The sequence below is a fragment of the Alexandromys fortis genome, unplaced genomic scaffold (assembly GCF_014885135.2).
Source record: "Alexandromys fortis isolate MF-2015 unplaced genomic scaffold, M_Fortis_MF-2015_v1.1 scaffold_39, whole genome shotgun sequence".
Taxonomy (NCBI): Eukaryota; Metazoa; Chordata; class Mammalia; order Rodentia; family Cricetidae; genus Alexandromys; species Alexandromys fortis.
This window is the reverse complement of record NW_026067918.1, coordinates 8964248-8980215: the sequence shown is the minus strand read 5'-3', so window position 1 is coordinate 8980215 and position 15968 is coordinate 8964248. Positions and strand designations below refer to the sequence as shown.

The following is a 15968-nucleotide window of genomic DNA, read 5'->3' as shown; positions in this document are numbered from 1 at the left end:
CATATATACATATCCTGTCTTAGAACGACAGGCATGTGCTACCATGCCCAGCTCAAATTTTTTGGTTTTACATTTTTTGTGTTACATTTATTGATTGTGTGTGTGTGTGTGTGTGTGTGTGGAGAGAGAGAGAGAGAGAGAGAGAGAGAGAGAGAGAGAGAGAGAGAAGCACAGTGTACTTGTGGCAGTCGGAAGACAACATCAGTTCTCCCATCCCGAGGGTTTTAGGGATCAGACTCCAGTTGCCAAACCGGGCAGCAAGTACTACATTACTACGTAATAGTACAAGTACTATTAGGCCATCTCCCCGGCCATTGGCTCAAAGCTGCCATCTCGGGAATTGAACTCAGGGCCTCTCTCATTTAGACCATCATTTTACCACTGAGATTTGCCCCTAGCCCAGTTTGTTCCCCTCCTACCATTTCTGCGAAGATACAACCAATGCTCCACAGGTCCACAGCTGTTGAATAGAACTTGCTGCCCAAGAGGATCTCCGGAGCACGGTACCACAGTGTCACCACCTGTGCAGGCAAGAAGCAGCATCGTTCATGGTGGCCGAATCCACTAGGGACATCCTTTGGCTGTCCCTCCCGCTCCCTGGCCTACACTACCTCGTGGGTGTAGGTACGCATGGGAACCCCGAAGGCTCGAGCCAGTCCAAAGTCAGCCAGCTTGATGGCTCCAAACTCATTGATAAGCAGGTTCTGAGGCTTCAGGTCTCGGTGGATGACCCGATGGCAGTGACAGAAATTCAGCCCCTGCAGCAGCTGGGACAGGTAGCTCTGTGGGAATGCCCAAGAGAAAGAGCTATGAAATAGCAGGTGGCCGGCAGGGGCGGGGGTGTGGCCTTACCGTCTTGCTTTTCCCTGGGCACCTTGACTACGTTCAGGGGGAGCTCCGGGGTGGGGGCGGAATCCATGTGCTTCTTCAGGTCCTGAGTGAGGAACTCGAATACCAGGTAGAGTTTCTTCTCTCTATGGACCACATCCAGCAGTCTGGCAGGGAGGGGTCAGACTCAGGATATGGCAGTCAGAGTCCCAACCCCCTACTTCCTTTCCCAGCTCACTTGACGATGTTGGGGTGCTTCAATTCTTTGAGCAAGGAGATCTCTCTGATGGCAGTGCTGGGGATCCCCTCAGTCTCCCTGTTGGAAAAGATGGAAGACCAATGGGTTGCTTCTGGTCAGGGTGTGTGTGTGTGTGTGTGTGTGTGTGTGTGTGATTACATACAGCATTCCCCACTTTTGCACACTTTATGCCCACCAAGCCCCACAGGGCTGCACCTTCTTGGCTACCATTGAGGTTGGATGCAAGCCCACGAGGTGAGGACAGGTTTTGGTATTCCCCTGGGAGACAGATGGGGCATTGGGATGAGCCCCGACACTCACACATCCAGCCTGATCTTCTTGAGGGCCACAATCTGCCCAGTCTCCTTGTTCTTGGCCTTATAGACCACTCCATAGGTGCCCTCTCCAATCTTTTCGACCTTCCGGAACGCATCCATGTCTGTAGAGCTGACAGGGAAACAGACCGCATCTGGACATTTAAATTCCACATGAAGCATCCCCACTTCCAGACTCCAGTCTGCACGTCACACCGTGACCAGCCCTGACCCTGACCCCCTCTCCCCGGGCACCGCCTGCCACCATCTTGCTCAGGAAGATGGTTCAAGGCTAAAGGCTGCTTCTTGGCCAGCCCAGCTCAGCCCAGAGCCCGCTTCTCCTTTGCCTGGCTACGGAGTGCAGGAGAGCCCAAACTTCTGCCTCAGCCCATGTTTCAGGCTAGGCAAACCAGTGCTCCGGAGCCACGAGAATCTACCCAGAAAGGCTGTACAGGGGAGGGTGGCAGTCTGAGGCAGAGGTTAGGAGTTGGCCAAGGCTTCTGAAGCTACAGTCCTGCTCTGGGTCACACATCAAGACCCAGAACCTTAGCTTGGCCAGTTTGCCAATTCTTAGGTCAGAACCTCAGCAAGGGTGACCCCTTTGCATCCTGGTCCCCCCAACTCTGTCCCTGGTCCCCCCAACCCCACCTCTAGGCCCCTAGCAATCTCCCCTCAGCCTCGTTGCCCAGAAGTCACCAGAAGCCCTCAGCAGGCTGCAGCTTCTCTGTCAGGCAAGCTGTCTGCTATGGCTCCCCCTGCTGGCCCCTGCTGGCTGAAGCCGGCTCTGCACCAGGTACACACACACTACAAGCTCATGCTCTTTATTGGTCATTTACAGGTCAGTCCAAGTTCAGAGAAGGCCCCCCCCCCCGCACCCCCCACTTCTTCCCCTACCCCCCACCCCCACCCCCGCTGATGCTTTCTGGTTCCAGGCGAAGGCTGTCAATGGGAAGGAGGAGCAGCTGGAGGCGTGGGCAAGGTACTGGCGACTCCTATTGGCTGCTGCTTCTTCTGCAGGCACAGCCTCTGCTCCAGGATGGCTTTTTCTAACAAGGGCAGATCCATCCCCTCCACACAGGTGAGCAGTCGGGCCTTCACCACAGAACCTCCATCTGGAAAACAGACACAGAGGCATTAGCAGCGATTCCTAGAGAGGCTACGGCGGTCTACCCATGCTCCCCTGAGCTCTTCCCTCCCGAGGCTCCCAGGAAGTCGGCAACTTTGTTTCCAGGAGATGCAGAGCCATAGGCCCCCTGTGTGCTTCAGGGAGCAGGAAGTTGAACCTCCACATTCAATTCCTTTGCCTTCCAAAAGCCCAGCGCTGAGGAAACACTGTCTAAGGGGAAGCTCCTTGGCACCCTGGGATCAGTGTCATTGAAAATTGGAGTGAAGAGGAACCATGTTTGATAAATCCAAAGAACTGAGCTCCAAGCAAGGCTAGTCTTGTAGGGTAAGTCACTCCACCCTGGAATATAATGTCAATCAATATTCCTATAACATCAGACAGGAAAGACATTGATTGGGGTGTCCACAACAGGCACTTAGATTTTTTTATTTTAAAAATATTTATTTTTTTTTTTTTGCAGGGTGGTGGTGGCACACACCTTTAATTCCAGCACTCAGGAGGCAGAGTAGGTGGATCTCTGTAAATTCGAGGCCAGCCTGGTCTACAGAGCGAGTTCCAGGACAACCAAAGCTACACAGAGAAACCCTGCCTCAAAAGACAAAAAAAAAAAAAGACAAAAAAACCAACTTATGTTTATGTGGATGAGTGTTTGCCTACATGTATGTAGGTGCACAGTGGGCCTGTAAGAGGGCATTGGATCACCTGAAATTGGAATTTCGGGTGGTTATGAACCACTGTATGGGTGCTGGGCACTAAACCCATGTCCTCTGCAAGATCAAGTGCTCTTAACCATGGAGCCGTCTCTCCAGCCCTTATATTTACTTACTTATGTTCCAATTTATTTTATGTGCATGGATGTTATGCCTGCATGCAGGTTATTGTACCATGTGTGTTCCTGGTGCCCCCAGAAGACAGAAGTGGGCATCAGATCCTCTGGAACTGGAGTTATGGATGGTCCTGAGCCACCGTGAGTGTTGGGAAGGGAACCAAGGTCCTCTGCAAAGGCAGTGAGTTCTCTGAGTCTCCAAGCCATCTCTCCAGCTCCTACTTACTTTTAGACAGGGGTTTAGCATAGTTCAAGCTGTCCTGGAATTTGCTGAATATCCTAGGGTGACCCTAAATACTTGATCCCCCCGGCCTGTACTTCCCAAGTGCTGGGATTACAGGCGCATGTCACCATGCCTGGCTTAGAAAAAGCTTCCTCCTGAGTTCTCATTGCTTCCCAGGAACTTCAGCTAATGCCTCCACGACATTACTCCATCTGGTTTTGATCCATTTGAGATAACAGTTTTCTGGCTGAAATCTAGCCTGACCTTTCTAGTCTAGGCCATTGCCTCACTGAAGACTGTCTGGAGGCAGACTTCAATACAAGCTGTGTAGGTTTCAGCCACCCGCACCGGTCGCCTGTGGACTTGTTTGGGCCTCAGTTTCTGGGTGCTGAGCTGCAGAGGTGATGCAGCTCACAGAGGCCTCAGTGTGTGGCCCCATCTTTACCTACTGAAGGTGTTGGCTGCCGACTTTACCCACTCAGGCCTCTGGATGGGATATCTACACACGTCAATCAAACATTCCTACCACCCTGAGGGGCCTGGGGACACATTTAGCTCTAAAGAGTTTGAAGGATCGGCAAGAACAAGACCAGAATCAGATGTTCATAATGTCAAAGTGGAAGGCTGGGGGACTGAAGAGACGGCTCAGTGGTTAAGAGTACTTGCTCTTCTTCTGAAGGACCCGAGATTGATTCCTAGCGCCCATGTAGGGTGGCTCAAAAACATCTGTAATCCAGGTCTGGCTTCTGTGGGAACCTGTACTCACACAAACACACAGTAACAATAAATAATTAAAATAAAAAACGAACAGCCAGGCGGTGGTGGTGCACGCCTTTAATCCCAGCACTAGGAATTAGAAGCAGGCAGATCTCTGTGAGTTGGAGGCCAGCCTGGTCTACAGAGAGAGCTCTAGGACAGCCATGGCTACACAGATAGAGATACCCTGTCTCAAACCAAAATGAATCAAAGCAAAAACAGAAGGCATGGAAGGAGTTAAGAGAGCCCTTCCTTAGGATGAACAAGGCTCTGATTTGATTGTGAACGCCACTGGGTGGGGAGGGGGTTCTGAAATGAGGGACGGGAGATACTAACCTCAAAACAGGATCCTATGACAAATGTTCCCAAACTTCTGACGTGAAGATTTTCTTAGAGATCTACTTAAATCTCACAGAATCTTAAAAGTGTTTGTTTGCTTTATTTAGAAGATTTAAATTTTGGGTTTTTTTTTTTCATTTTTTCGAGACAGGGTTTCTCTGTGTAGCCTTGGCTGCCCTGAAACTAACTCTTGTAGACCAGGCTGGCCTCCAACTCAGAAAGAGTCATCTGCCTCTGAGGTCCGAGGACTGGGATTAAAGGCATGCCCCACCACCGCTTGGTTAGAAGATTTAGAATTTTAGGTTGAATGTGTATCTGTGTGTGGACAGTGCCATGAGTGTGGGTGCCTATGAAGGCCCACAGGGAATATTTGCTCCCCTGGATCTGAAGTGACCAGTGGGTGGCTATGAGCTGCCTGATGTGGATGCTGGGAGCCAGGCTTGGATCCTCAGGGAGAGCAGCGCGCACTCCCAACTGCTGAGCCAGCTCTTGCCCCATTATATTTTTAAGCTCAGCCATTTCGGTTGCTTTATCTTTTCTTGTCTACTTGGGCAACACTTCACTGCAGGTGACAGAGTGGCCGTGGAACAGATGGTTTCCCACCAGTACAATCACCTGTGACCGGCCAGCCAGGTGCTTTCGTTTGTTTTGGATGGGAGGGAAAACATGGGTGTGGACGTCCATCAGTAGAAGACAGCTGCCCGTGGCCCCAATCTTAACTGGGGTGGAAGGTGTGAGGTAAACCGGGCAGGATGGGGCTTGCCTAGAATCCGAGCGTTTGCGAAGGTGTGGCTGAAGGAGAACCCATCTCAAACAAGAAATGGAGGACCTGTCTGGTGTGTGCCCGTCCTGAGCGTGACCTTCAGCACCGCCACAATCGTGCATTAAAAACACAAACAAACAAAAAGAGGGGCTGGGAGGCGCGGGCCAGTGGTCAAGAGCACACACTGCTCTTGCAGAGGACCTGAGTTCAGCTCTCAGCATCCACATCCAATTGCTCATAACCATTTGACTCCAGCTCCAGGGTGACCCAGGTTTCTATGGGTAACTGCATGTATGTGCACATACCTGTACACAGACAGAAACACACACATCTGGACAATTAAAAAGAAAGTAAATCTTCAGAAGGAAGGAAAGGGCTGGGGATGTAGTCAGCTGGTATAGTTTGCCTGGCACCCACTGGGTATAGGCTTTGAGCCCCAGCACCACATAAAACAGACATGGTGGTACACACTTGTGATCCCAGCACTGGGAAGGTAGGGGGGGGGGATCAGGAGTTCAAGGTCATTCTCCAACACACAGCCAATCTAGTGTACAAGAGAGGTCATCTAAGGATAGTAAAAGCATAACTGCTTGCCTAGCACGCAGGAGGCCCCGGCTTCAAGTTCAGCATACACGGACTGCTGCCCCGCTGTGTGGAGCACGCTAGTCCTGGCATGTGTACCCCTCAACGACCACATCAGAGGTTGTCCTTGCATAGTTACCCCAAATCCCACCATGTTCCCATCCCCGCCCCACACACTCCTGTGTCCAATCCTTCCCTTTATGTCCTCTGTCATATTGTGTCTCTCCCGGAATCTTTACAATGCTCCAAGCTTTTCTGTGTGACTTAGCTAGATCCTGGCATCATCCAGACAAGTGGGTCTTCCCACACTCCCGACTCAGGACCCCACCCCACACTCCCCACTCCGGCTCCCACCCACACGCCCCACTGATCTGGAAGGTGAGTCCAGAGTTCGCCCACTGTCAGGTCACGTGGCATGCCTGTCTCCTCCTCCTCACTGATAGCCAGTCACACCACCGTTCACCTCTGCTCCAGTTCTACGGCCACACCCACGTTGCACCTTGGACTGGTTGTCCCAGAATCCACCACCTCCGTAGAAACTTTGTTCTTGGCATCTTCCTGCCCTTTTCCTGCACTGCATCTACTGGGACTCCTGGACTTTCTCTCACCTTCTCTGTCCTCTCAGCTGGCCCTAAGTACCTTCCAACCATTTTCCTGGTATTGTAGAGATCAGTCTTTGCCTAACAAGCTTCCTGCCCAATGCATCAGCCTCCACCCTCCTGGTCCCACCCATGGATGGGCACAGGAAGCCCGCAGCCCTCTGCATGGGCTCCTGCAGCACAAAGACTTCCAAGTCTCTGAGCTCACTGAGCCGCTTCCCCCATCTGCCTAGAAACTCTCTCCTTTGTCCCTGCCAGCCTGGACTCAGGCTCTGTGACAGCTACTCAGGCATTCACCAAACACGTAACTCTCCTTCCTCATGCTCCGTGTCTCTCCTAGAAAAGTTCCTTCACCTCTGTGCCGCCACCGCTGAACTGTGGCCCCTTCCTAGCTCTCTTCTCTTCTCTGTTTTTAACTTTTTTTTAATAAATTTTTTTAGATTTATTTATTATGTATACAACATTCTGCCTCGACATATGCCCGCACGCCAGAGGAGGGCGCCAGATCTCATTACAGATGGTTGTGAGCCACCATGTGGTTGCTGGGAATTGAACTCAGGACCTCTGGAAGAGCAGTCAGTGCTCTTAACCTCTGAGCCATCTCTCCAGCCCTGTTTTTAACTTTTTGAAGGACGGCCTTGCCAAGATGCCCAGGCTGGTCTTGAACTCACACTGTATCCCTGGCAGGCCTTGAACTTCTTAGGTAGCTAGGATTACAGTCCTGCACCATCAGGCCCTCTTGTTGCCAACTACTTGAACAGAGGATTGTTGAGTACTCCCAATACACACATGAAATGTCTACCGAGATGGGTATGCCAGTTGCTCTGATGCGGTCATTGGACAAGTGCTGAAATGTCACCTTGTGCCCCATACTATGCATAGACAAACACCATGTGTCAATTAAACCTTTTTACAGTAGTTTCTGAAAGAGGAGCAATGAGATTTGTGAACTGGCAGTTGCTATAGCCAGTGAGACTCACACAACGTGCAATTAGTGCTAAGGACAAAGCTGGGAACCTCAGACTAGCCAGAAACACTTCATGTCCAGAAAGGAACTCCTCGGGACCTTGGGTGGTACTGGGAGGGATCATATCTTAGGAGCTGATCACACAACTGGTGTGTTCCACACCAGTCTCATGGCGGGCTCTACATGAAAAGTTAGAAAAGTACCGCTCGCTAGCCTTTCCTTTTCCTCAGGACTTTCACCGGGTCATAGGGCACAACACATGTTTATGGACCTTTGCACCCACAGGACTTAAGGCCAGGCCCAGGAAGGTTGAGTGCAATCACAAGTACACCCTTCTGCCCAGGTGAGAGGTCACGCCAGGCATGGCCACACTCAGCCTACACAGGACTCTACCTGCTGCTTGGTCTTGAATGCCTCACTCTAGACCAGAGTGGCGTGTATGAAATACTCAGAAAAATGAAAAAAAAATAAGAAAAAAAAAACCAAACAGGAGCTGGAGAGCTGGCCTTAAAGAGAACGGTGCCAGTGTGTTTATGCATGCTGAGGCAAACATTAGAGTGTGCATAATACAATAAATACATAATTTTTTTAAAAGATAAAAGGTCCTTTGTGGCTCCCTTCATATCTCTCCCAAATCAATTATGAAGGCAGGAACTCTGACCTTCAAATCTTGAATCTGAGCCTCGAAGGCTTATTAAATCCAATATAATTAAAACCAGCCATTTAATTAATTTCTATATTAAAAGTAATTAAATCTCCTACTTAATTAATGAATTTAATTTATGTATTTCATCCAGAGTTATAACCCACCATGGGTGTTTTTTTTTAAAGATTTTATTTTTAATTGTTTGTGTATGTGTGTGCGCGCATTCATGCATGGGCACACACACACACACACACACGAGTGTGAAAGAAGTGGCTACAGCGCCCTGAAGAGGAGTTAAAGGCAGTTGTGAACTACCAGATATGGGTGCTGGGAACCAAACCCAGGTCCTCTGCAAGAGCAGCAAGCGCTCCGAACTACTGAACCATCTCTCCAGCCCGTGGATTTTTAAAAGTATAAAGTACAAGACATAAGATGTCGATTCAGGGCTGGTGGGCATATTCGGGAAGCCCTAAGTAAACCACCTCACACACAGACCCTCAGAAACCTGTGACTTCGGTCCCTCCCCACGGTGGTACCTCCTCACCGTTCCTCAGCATCACATGGCTGGTCCATTCGAGTCCAGTCAGACCTGTTTCCTGAGAGTCCCTGACGTCATGGGCTGATCTGTAAGCATGGCAATCCCACTAGGTCACAGGACAATAGGACAGGCCCAATCCATTCCTCCTTCTTTTTTTTTTTTTTTTTTTTTTTAATGCTTTGTGCATTGGCTTGTGTACGCCATGGCACATGTGTGGAACCGGAGGCCGACTTTGGGAGCCAGTCCTCTCTCCCACCTCATTTGAGGCAAGGTCTCTTTGCTCGCCATGTGTGCACCAGTCTGGTCTCTGCTCCCTGTCTCCCTGTAGGAACACTGGAATCAGACACCTACTGATTTTCACTGTGTTCTGTGGACTCGAATTCAGGGTCCTCGCATTTGTAAGGCAAGCACTGAGCTATATCCCAATCCCATATTTTCCTGGTTCTTTTGTTTTTGTTTGAGACAGGGTTTCTCTGTGTGGCCCTGCCTGTCCTGGAACTTGCACTGTAGACCAGACTGGCCTCAAAGTCACAGAGATCCACCTGCCTCTGCCTCCCGAGTGCTGAGGTTAAAGGTGTGTGTCCCAGGCTCAGTGACTCTTGATTTGCACAGAAGACGCCCCAGCGGAGGTGTCAGAGTGAAGCAGGCTGTAGGGAGCACACCTTACCCTCCTCATGCTCCAGCTCCCCAAGAACCATGTACAGGAAGCCCACACGCGGCTCAAAGGGCTCCACCAACTTCGTGCAGACGCTCAGCTGGCACTGATCAGATCTTTGCTGCGCTGCCAGGGTCACCAGGGAGCGTGTCATGTCATAGCAGAGCAACCTGGAGGGCAGAAGAAGCGTGAGCATTTCTGCTCATAGACAAGCCAACCTCCGAGTTCCATCGAGGAGGCCCACCAATATGTGGAAGCCCATGACTGGCCTCAAACTGATCCGAAAATAAAATATAAGTCACGGACTGGAACAAGTGTCCCCCACTGCCTTACAGATGGGAGGCAACTGCCTGTCAATTTTCTTACTCTGACTTTGAATGTTGTGAGTTTTATTTTGAAACAAGGTCTTAAGAGGCCCAGGCCCCCACAGATCCGGTAAGTCCATAGCCCTAGCACAACCTCCAAGCAGTCTGGCTCTGGGTTCAGAGCCAGGGAAAGAAACACACCCTGAAAATGGAACCAGAGCCAGGGGAAGAGACATTTTGTTCCCGAACCTAGAGCTGGAGAAAAAGTCCCCAGACCCTGAAACCAGGGCCAAAAGAATGCACTAAGTCCCTAGATTCAGACCATACCAAAGATTTCACCCTGGCCCAAAAATTAGAATCAAAAAGGTAAAAAGAACCAAAGAAAGAAACACAGTTTGGCCCCAGAACCAGAGCCATCTTTGTCCCTTGACACAAAACCAGCCAATCCCTGAGCAGGGAAAATGGACCAATCACTGGTAGTTGGGAATTCCCTTCAGGCCTGGAAATCCCCTTACATCATAGGAGACAGCCAATCCCAAGCCTGGAAGTCTGGAATTCCCCTCACCCCACTAGGGGACAGCCAATCACAGGCCCAGTGCTTGGAATTTCCCCCATATAAACCTCCCCATCTCCCCACTTTCCACTGCTGGTGGTCTCTCTTGTGCTGCTGCTGAAGCTTCAGCTGGACAGAGGGACCCGAGTGAACTCACAATAAAGACTTTGCTTTTGCATTGGATGCGGTCTCCTGGTGATGTTGTTCATCCCTGGCTGGTCTGGAACTCAATATGTAGACCGAGCTGGCCCTGAACTCACAGAAACCCACCTGCCTCTGCTTCCAAGTACTAAATTCAAGGCACGAGCTGCTGTGCCCAGTTTATTTTTTTCTCTTTTGAGGCAGTAAATTGCCAAGCTTCTCCAGCAGGCCTTGAACCCTGAGATCCTCCTGCAACAGCCTTCCAAGCTTAGGGTCACAGATGTGTGTCACCATGCTGGTGCCACTTTACTTTCAGGTGACCTGTGACAGGACAATATACAACTAACAGTATATGTATGTAAGTGTGTACCCGCATCTGCCCAGATGATCACTCACACAGATTCACATGATAGAGTATAGAGAGGTCACAAACTCATCGATGGTTGTCCAGATAGTGATGCTACGTGTGATGTTTGCTTTTCTTTACTCCTTTGTGGGTTATTTGTATTAAAACAATACAGCCAGGCATGGTGGTGCACGCATTTAATCCCAGCACTCAGGAAGCAGAGGCAGGCAGAGCTCTGAGTTTAAGGTCAGCCTGGTCTAGCTGGATCATTCCAGGCCAGCTGGGGCTGCACAGTGAGAATTTATAATTAGATAAAATAATATTAAAACCATTTTAATTGAATTTCTTTGGAGGGGACCTATGTAACCACCCCGCCACATGAAAGGATGACCATTCTTACCTGCCAAAAGTTCGCAGCGTGCTTCCGTCAGGAACTTGGCCATCACGGACTTCCCAGGGTAAGTAGTAGATCCCAGGTCTGGGCAGCATCAATGGCACCAGGAACCAAATAGTCGGGATGGAGATTTGAAGATTCCTGATAAACCAAGCCAACCATAAGACACGAGAAACCAGCCACATCTGGAAGACTAACTCCAGTTGGAGGGGCTGTGCAAGTCTTTGATACGTCATGAGCTCACAAGCTAACATATAAGCCTGAATCACACACCAACACACATACACATGATATATAAATAAAGTTACAGGGGAGTCTGTTCCCACAGCAATCTCCATTCTCCATCAGTTTCATAAGGCAGAAGTCTGTAAAGAAACACATACTAGGCAGAGGTGGTGGCCCACACTCTTACCCCAGTACTCGGGAGGCAGAGGTAGGTGAACCTCTGAGTTTGAGGCCAGCCTGGTCTACAGAGTGAGTTCCAGGATAGCAGGGCTACACAGAGAAACCCTGTCTTCTCAAAACACCTCCCACAAAAGATGCACAAGTGTGTTCTATCTTTGTGGGCTGGAGAGTCTCTATTGTTGCTCACGTCAGCCATATCATTTTTATTTTATGTGTGTGGGTGTTTTGCCTGCATGTATGTCTGTCCACGAAGTAAGAGCAGTGCCAGAGGAGGCCAGGAGTGGGGGAAGGATCTGCTGACATTTGTGAGCCACCAAGGGAGTGCTGGAAATCTAACCCAGGTCCTCCTCTGCAAGAGTAGCCAGAGCTCTTAACTGCTGAGCCATAGGTAAAACAAACAAAAGACCCTGACTCATTCTAATCAAACACTGGCTACAAACTGGTAACCTTGGCAGCTTGTGCCTTTAATACCAACAGGTCCTGTATGCAACCTGCAGCTGGGATGTAGCTCAGTTGGCAGAGAGCTGCTGCCTAGCGTGGTTTGGATCCCCAGCACTGCATAAAAGTTATCCATCCCAGAACCGCTTCTTCAGGTCATTCTCTACATGTGTACGGGTGTCTTACTTGCATGTATGTCTGTGGACCACTTGTATGCCTGGTGCCTATGTAGTTACAGATGTCTGTGAGCTGCCGCGTGAGTGCCAAGAATCTGAGCCCTCTTCGAGAACAGTGAGTCCTTTCCTTTTTGTTTGTTCATTTTTTGAGACAGGGTTTCTCTGTATAGCTTTGGAGCTTGTTCTGGAACTTGCTCTGAAGACCAGGCTGGCCTCAAACTAACAGAGATCCGCCAGCCTCTGCCTCCTGAGTGCTGGGATTAAATGTGTGTGTCACCACTGCCCAGCCAATAAGAGTTCTTAACCACCGAGCTATCTCTCTAGGTCCTTATCTTCATTTTTTAAAAATTTATTTTTACTTATGTGTGTGTATGTGCAGGTGTGCATGCTTATAGGGGCTAGAAGAGTCAATCTCCTGGGACTAGAGTTTCAGGCAGCTGTGAGCTACCTGACATGGGTGGTGGGAACTGGGAACTGAACTCAGGTCCTCTGCAAGAAAGAGCAGTCTCTCCAGCCCTTGGACATTTTCTTTTAAAGACTGGGTTTCACTCTGTGGCCTGGCTGGCTTCTAACTCCTGGCCCAGCTTCCCAACCGCTGGCATTTAGAGTGTGCACAACTATATGCAGCTCCATGGACCTTCTGATCTCAGATTTAGAGAGCCTGGAAATTAAGTCACTCTGTGGCATTCTATTGCAACAGCCCCCAGCAGGTAACATAATGTCACTTATGATGCCAGATGAGATTCCAGACGAGCAAAACATCTGGTAAAGGGCAATAAAGGACAACAGTAAAGCCATGAAAGGGATGTAGGTCAGACAGGAGTGTTTCGTCAACGTTCAGTTACCTTAACCGTAATTCTCCTGTGCATGTCCTTATTTTTAGGAGATTTTTAGATATTTGTAAGCACAGGAGGACTTCCACGTTTCCTCAAACAGCTCCAAAGGGAAGGGAATAAACAAAGCTGACCGGCAGTTGATCGGCAAAGCAACCGTGACAAACGTTAACCAGGGAATCTGGGTAAAAGGGGAGCTGCTTCTTTGATCCTTATCAAGATTCCTGGGTGTGCAAAAATGAAAATCCACACGTGGGGGTCAGGCTACAGGACTCACCACAAGCAGGGTGAGAGGCAGCCTTTCACTGTAACCAACAGAACCCAGTCTGAGGTTGGCCCATGGTGCCACACTGGGTGGCAGTGGCCTAGCTTTAGCCTTTATTTCCCCTTGTTCTTCCTCTGGCTCGTGATCAACCCAGAGTCTATAGCTGAGAGCTCTTCCTGATTCTCAAACAAGTTTTATTCAGTTATTTTCAGACAAAAGCCACTGAGCCATCTTTGATGTGAGAGGTCCTTCTGTCTATGTGTTGCTTTTATTGGTTAATGAAAAAAGAAGTTGCTTTCAGCCAATGGCTTAGCAGAATATAGACAGGCTGGAAGAGACATATATATATAGAGAGAGAGTGGGCGGAGTCGAGTGAGAAGCCATGTAGCTGGCATAGACACCGGAACTTTACCTGCTAAGCCACAGCCTTGTGGCGATACACAGATTAATAGAAATGGGTTAAATTAAGATGTAAGAGTTAGCCAATAAGAAGCTAGAGCTAATGGGCCAAGCAGTGATTTGATCAATACAGTTTCTGTGTGGTTATTTCAGGGCTGAGCAGCCAGAAACAAGCAGCTCTCCTATAACAAATTGGTGCTCCAACGTGTGTTAGCTAAATCCACATAAAACCTGAGAGGGCTTGGAAAGGAATTCTAGACACTAAAAAACAAAGTTTAGCCATATATTTTTTTTTTCGGATGGGCTCTGCTTGCTGGTGGCATGCTGCAGCTTCTTTAAGAGAGGTCTTCCTGATTCAGCCTGGCTATACTCTGCTAAGCCATTGGCCAAAAGCAATTTCTTTATTACCCAATAAAAGCAACACATAGACAGAAGGACCTCCCACATCACATCTTGTCAGCCCAATGTGAAGTTTTTCTTTTCTAGGCTTACCAGACTGTTTCTTTTTTTCCAAGTCTCTTCTACTTCAGATATTTTCAAATAGCTCTTTGACAGTAGTGTCTTCCTCCTCTACCACTAACATAGATTTCTCTATAGACCTGCTCACTCTACACCTCCACACTGATCTATTTCTTCATTGCGATTTACTAAACAATCAGATTTCAAAGAGTTTGGTCTTTTTTTTTTGTTTTCGTCTGTTTCGCTCACCAGATTATCATCCCGTGAGGCAGGGGTTCTGATGGCTATGTCCTTTGCATCTACCAGTTTCTGGGATATTATTAAATATGATGGATGACTGGATTCATGAAGAGGATGAAAACTGAAACCACCCACCCCACACCTGCTGAGCACTGATCTGAAGCCGTACGTTACTATTCATGTGAACGAAATCTGCCAGAATTCTGCCTTTGTCAGCATTTCTAGCGCTGCCTGGCCTGCCCACCCAGGTGGACGGTTTCAACATTAGCAGCCAGTCTGACCTCTGAATACCTTGTCACTTCCCATTTTGTACTGTGATTCTTTTGTTGTTGTTTTCAGACAGGGTCTCATGTAGCTTTGGTTGGCTTGGAACTCACTCTGTGGACCAGGATGGTTTGGAAGGCACAGAGATCCCACCTGCCTCTGCCTCCCGAGTGCTGGTACTAAAGGCTTCACCACCACACCCAACCTGTACTGTGATTCTTACATAATTCTTACTGCAGCTGAAAAGGGCCTGGACTCCTAGATCCTCAAACCTCAACCTGGAATTACAAACCTGTGCCACCGTGCCCAGTCTATGGGATGCTTGGGGAGCAAGTCTTGGGCTCTGAGCATGCTAGATTAGCACTATGTAAACTGTATCTCCAGCCGACCACTTAGCACTTCTTGCTTTGGGAAACAGGGTTTCTCTGTGTAGCCCTTGCTGTGCAGGAACTCTCTCCTTAGACCAGGATGGCCCTGAACTGTGCTGGGAGTCAACGCTAGTACCACCACGCCCCGCAACTTTTTAAGGAATAGGAACTAAAAAGCAAATTGGCGGAAACTGGCTGTCCTGGAGGCTAAGAAACTCTTTGTTATAAGTCGTACATTGGAGCTTTGCAAGCGTACAATTACATTTTTGATGATGATGATGATAAAGCAAACAAAAGTCTGCTTTCAAAACTTGTAGGCCCAACCAGGTTAGGAGGAAAACGTCTTGGACTACTAAACATAGAGAAACACGTCCTGTTCCCTCTCAATCCGCATCCTTGTCCGCATAAACCGCAAAGCTTTCCAAGAGCCCCAAGCCTCGCAAGTCGCCAAAATTTTTAACCAACAGTAATGAACCTTCTCCCGAACGTGACCTTTGTCCTGGTCCCCTTTTGCTCCAATTTGGGTGGATTCCAGGAAAACCAACACCTTCCCTCTACTAGCCTCCTCACCCCACCCTAGGGCCTTGTCACCCAGTCCCCTTCTCGCTTCCGGGGAGACTTTGCTAGACGACCCCAAAGCCTGGAACTAAGCGAGTCCCCACGGCTCAGGCGCAATCCCGCCCCTCAAAGCCCTGGCCAATCCGTGGCGCGCGTCTCCTTTCGGCCCAGAGAGATCACGTGAACCCGGAGTGGCGACGCCCGCTAGCGCCCTGCTCCTTTCCCTGCCCCGCAGCTATTTCTTGACCTTCTACCTTAGTCTCCAGGACGAAGAGCGGCTCGGGGACCTCCCCTGGCCCGCGGCAGGGGATTCGTCCGTCCGGCGGGCGGTCCCGGCTTCCGGGATCGCAGCCGGTCACGCGGGGAGTGGCGGCGGGGACGGGGCGTGGTGGAGCCGGCGGGGCGGGGCCTCGGCGGCCTCGGC

At 49.5% G+C, this 15968-nt stretch overlaps 2 protein-coding genes across 3 annotated transcripts in view; both read right to left on the bottom strand.

Moving 5' to 3' along the window:
* Positions 1–2106, bottom strand: part of Cdk3 (cyclin dependent kinase 3) — a 5265-nt gene extending 3159 nt beyond the window's left edge. Inside the window, exons 1-6 of one of the 2 annotated variants that reach the window (XM_050140320.1) lie at positions 2029–2106; positions 1388–1513; positions 1067–1144; positions 875–995; positions 612–782; positions 420–521 (exon numbers count right to left, since the gene is read on the bottom strand). In XM_050140320.1, the coding sequence (XP_049996277.1) occupies positions 420–521; positions 612–782; positions 875–995; positions 1067–1144; positions 1388–1503 (588 nt within the window). In that variant the 5' untranslated portion in view covers positions 1504–1513; positions 2029–2106. Of the gene's footprint in view, positions 1–419; positions 522–611; positions 783–874; positions 996–1066; positions 1145–1387; positions 1967–2028 lie in introns of those variants that run through there. The other variant, XM_050140318.1, reaches the window with a different exon arrangement.
* A 183-nt stretch (positions 2107–2289) lies between these two features.
* On the bottom strand, positions 2290–15933 carry Ten1 (TEN1 subunit of CST complex). Its single transcript, XM_050140546.1, has 4 exons — positions 15799–15933; positions 11146–11280; positions 9413–9570; positions 2290–2492 (listed from the first exon to the last, which is right to left on the bottom strand). The coding sequence occupies exons 2-4, from the start codon at positions 11232–11234 to the stop codon at positions 2323–2325; spliced, it is 417 nt and encodes a 138-aa protein (XP_049996503.1). The 5' UTR covers positions 11235–11280; positions 15799–15933; the 3' UTR covers positions 2290–2322.
* Positions 15934–15968: the final 35 nt, after the last annotated feature.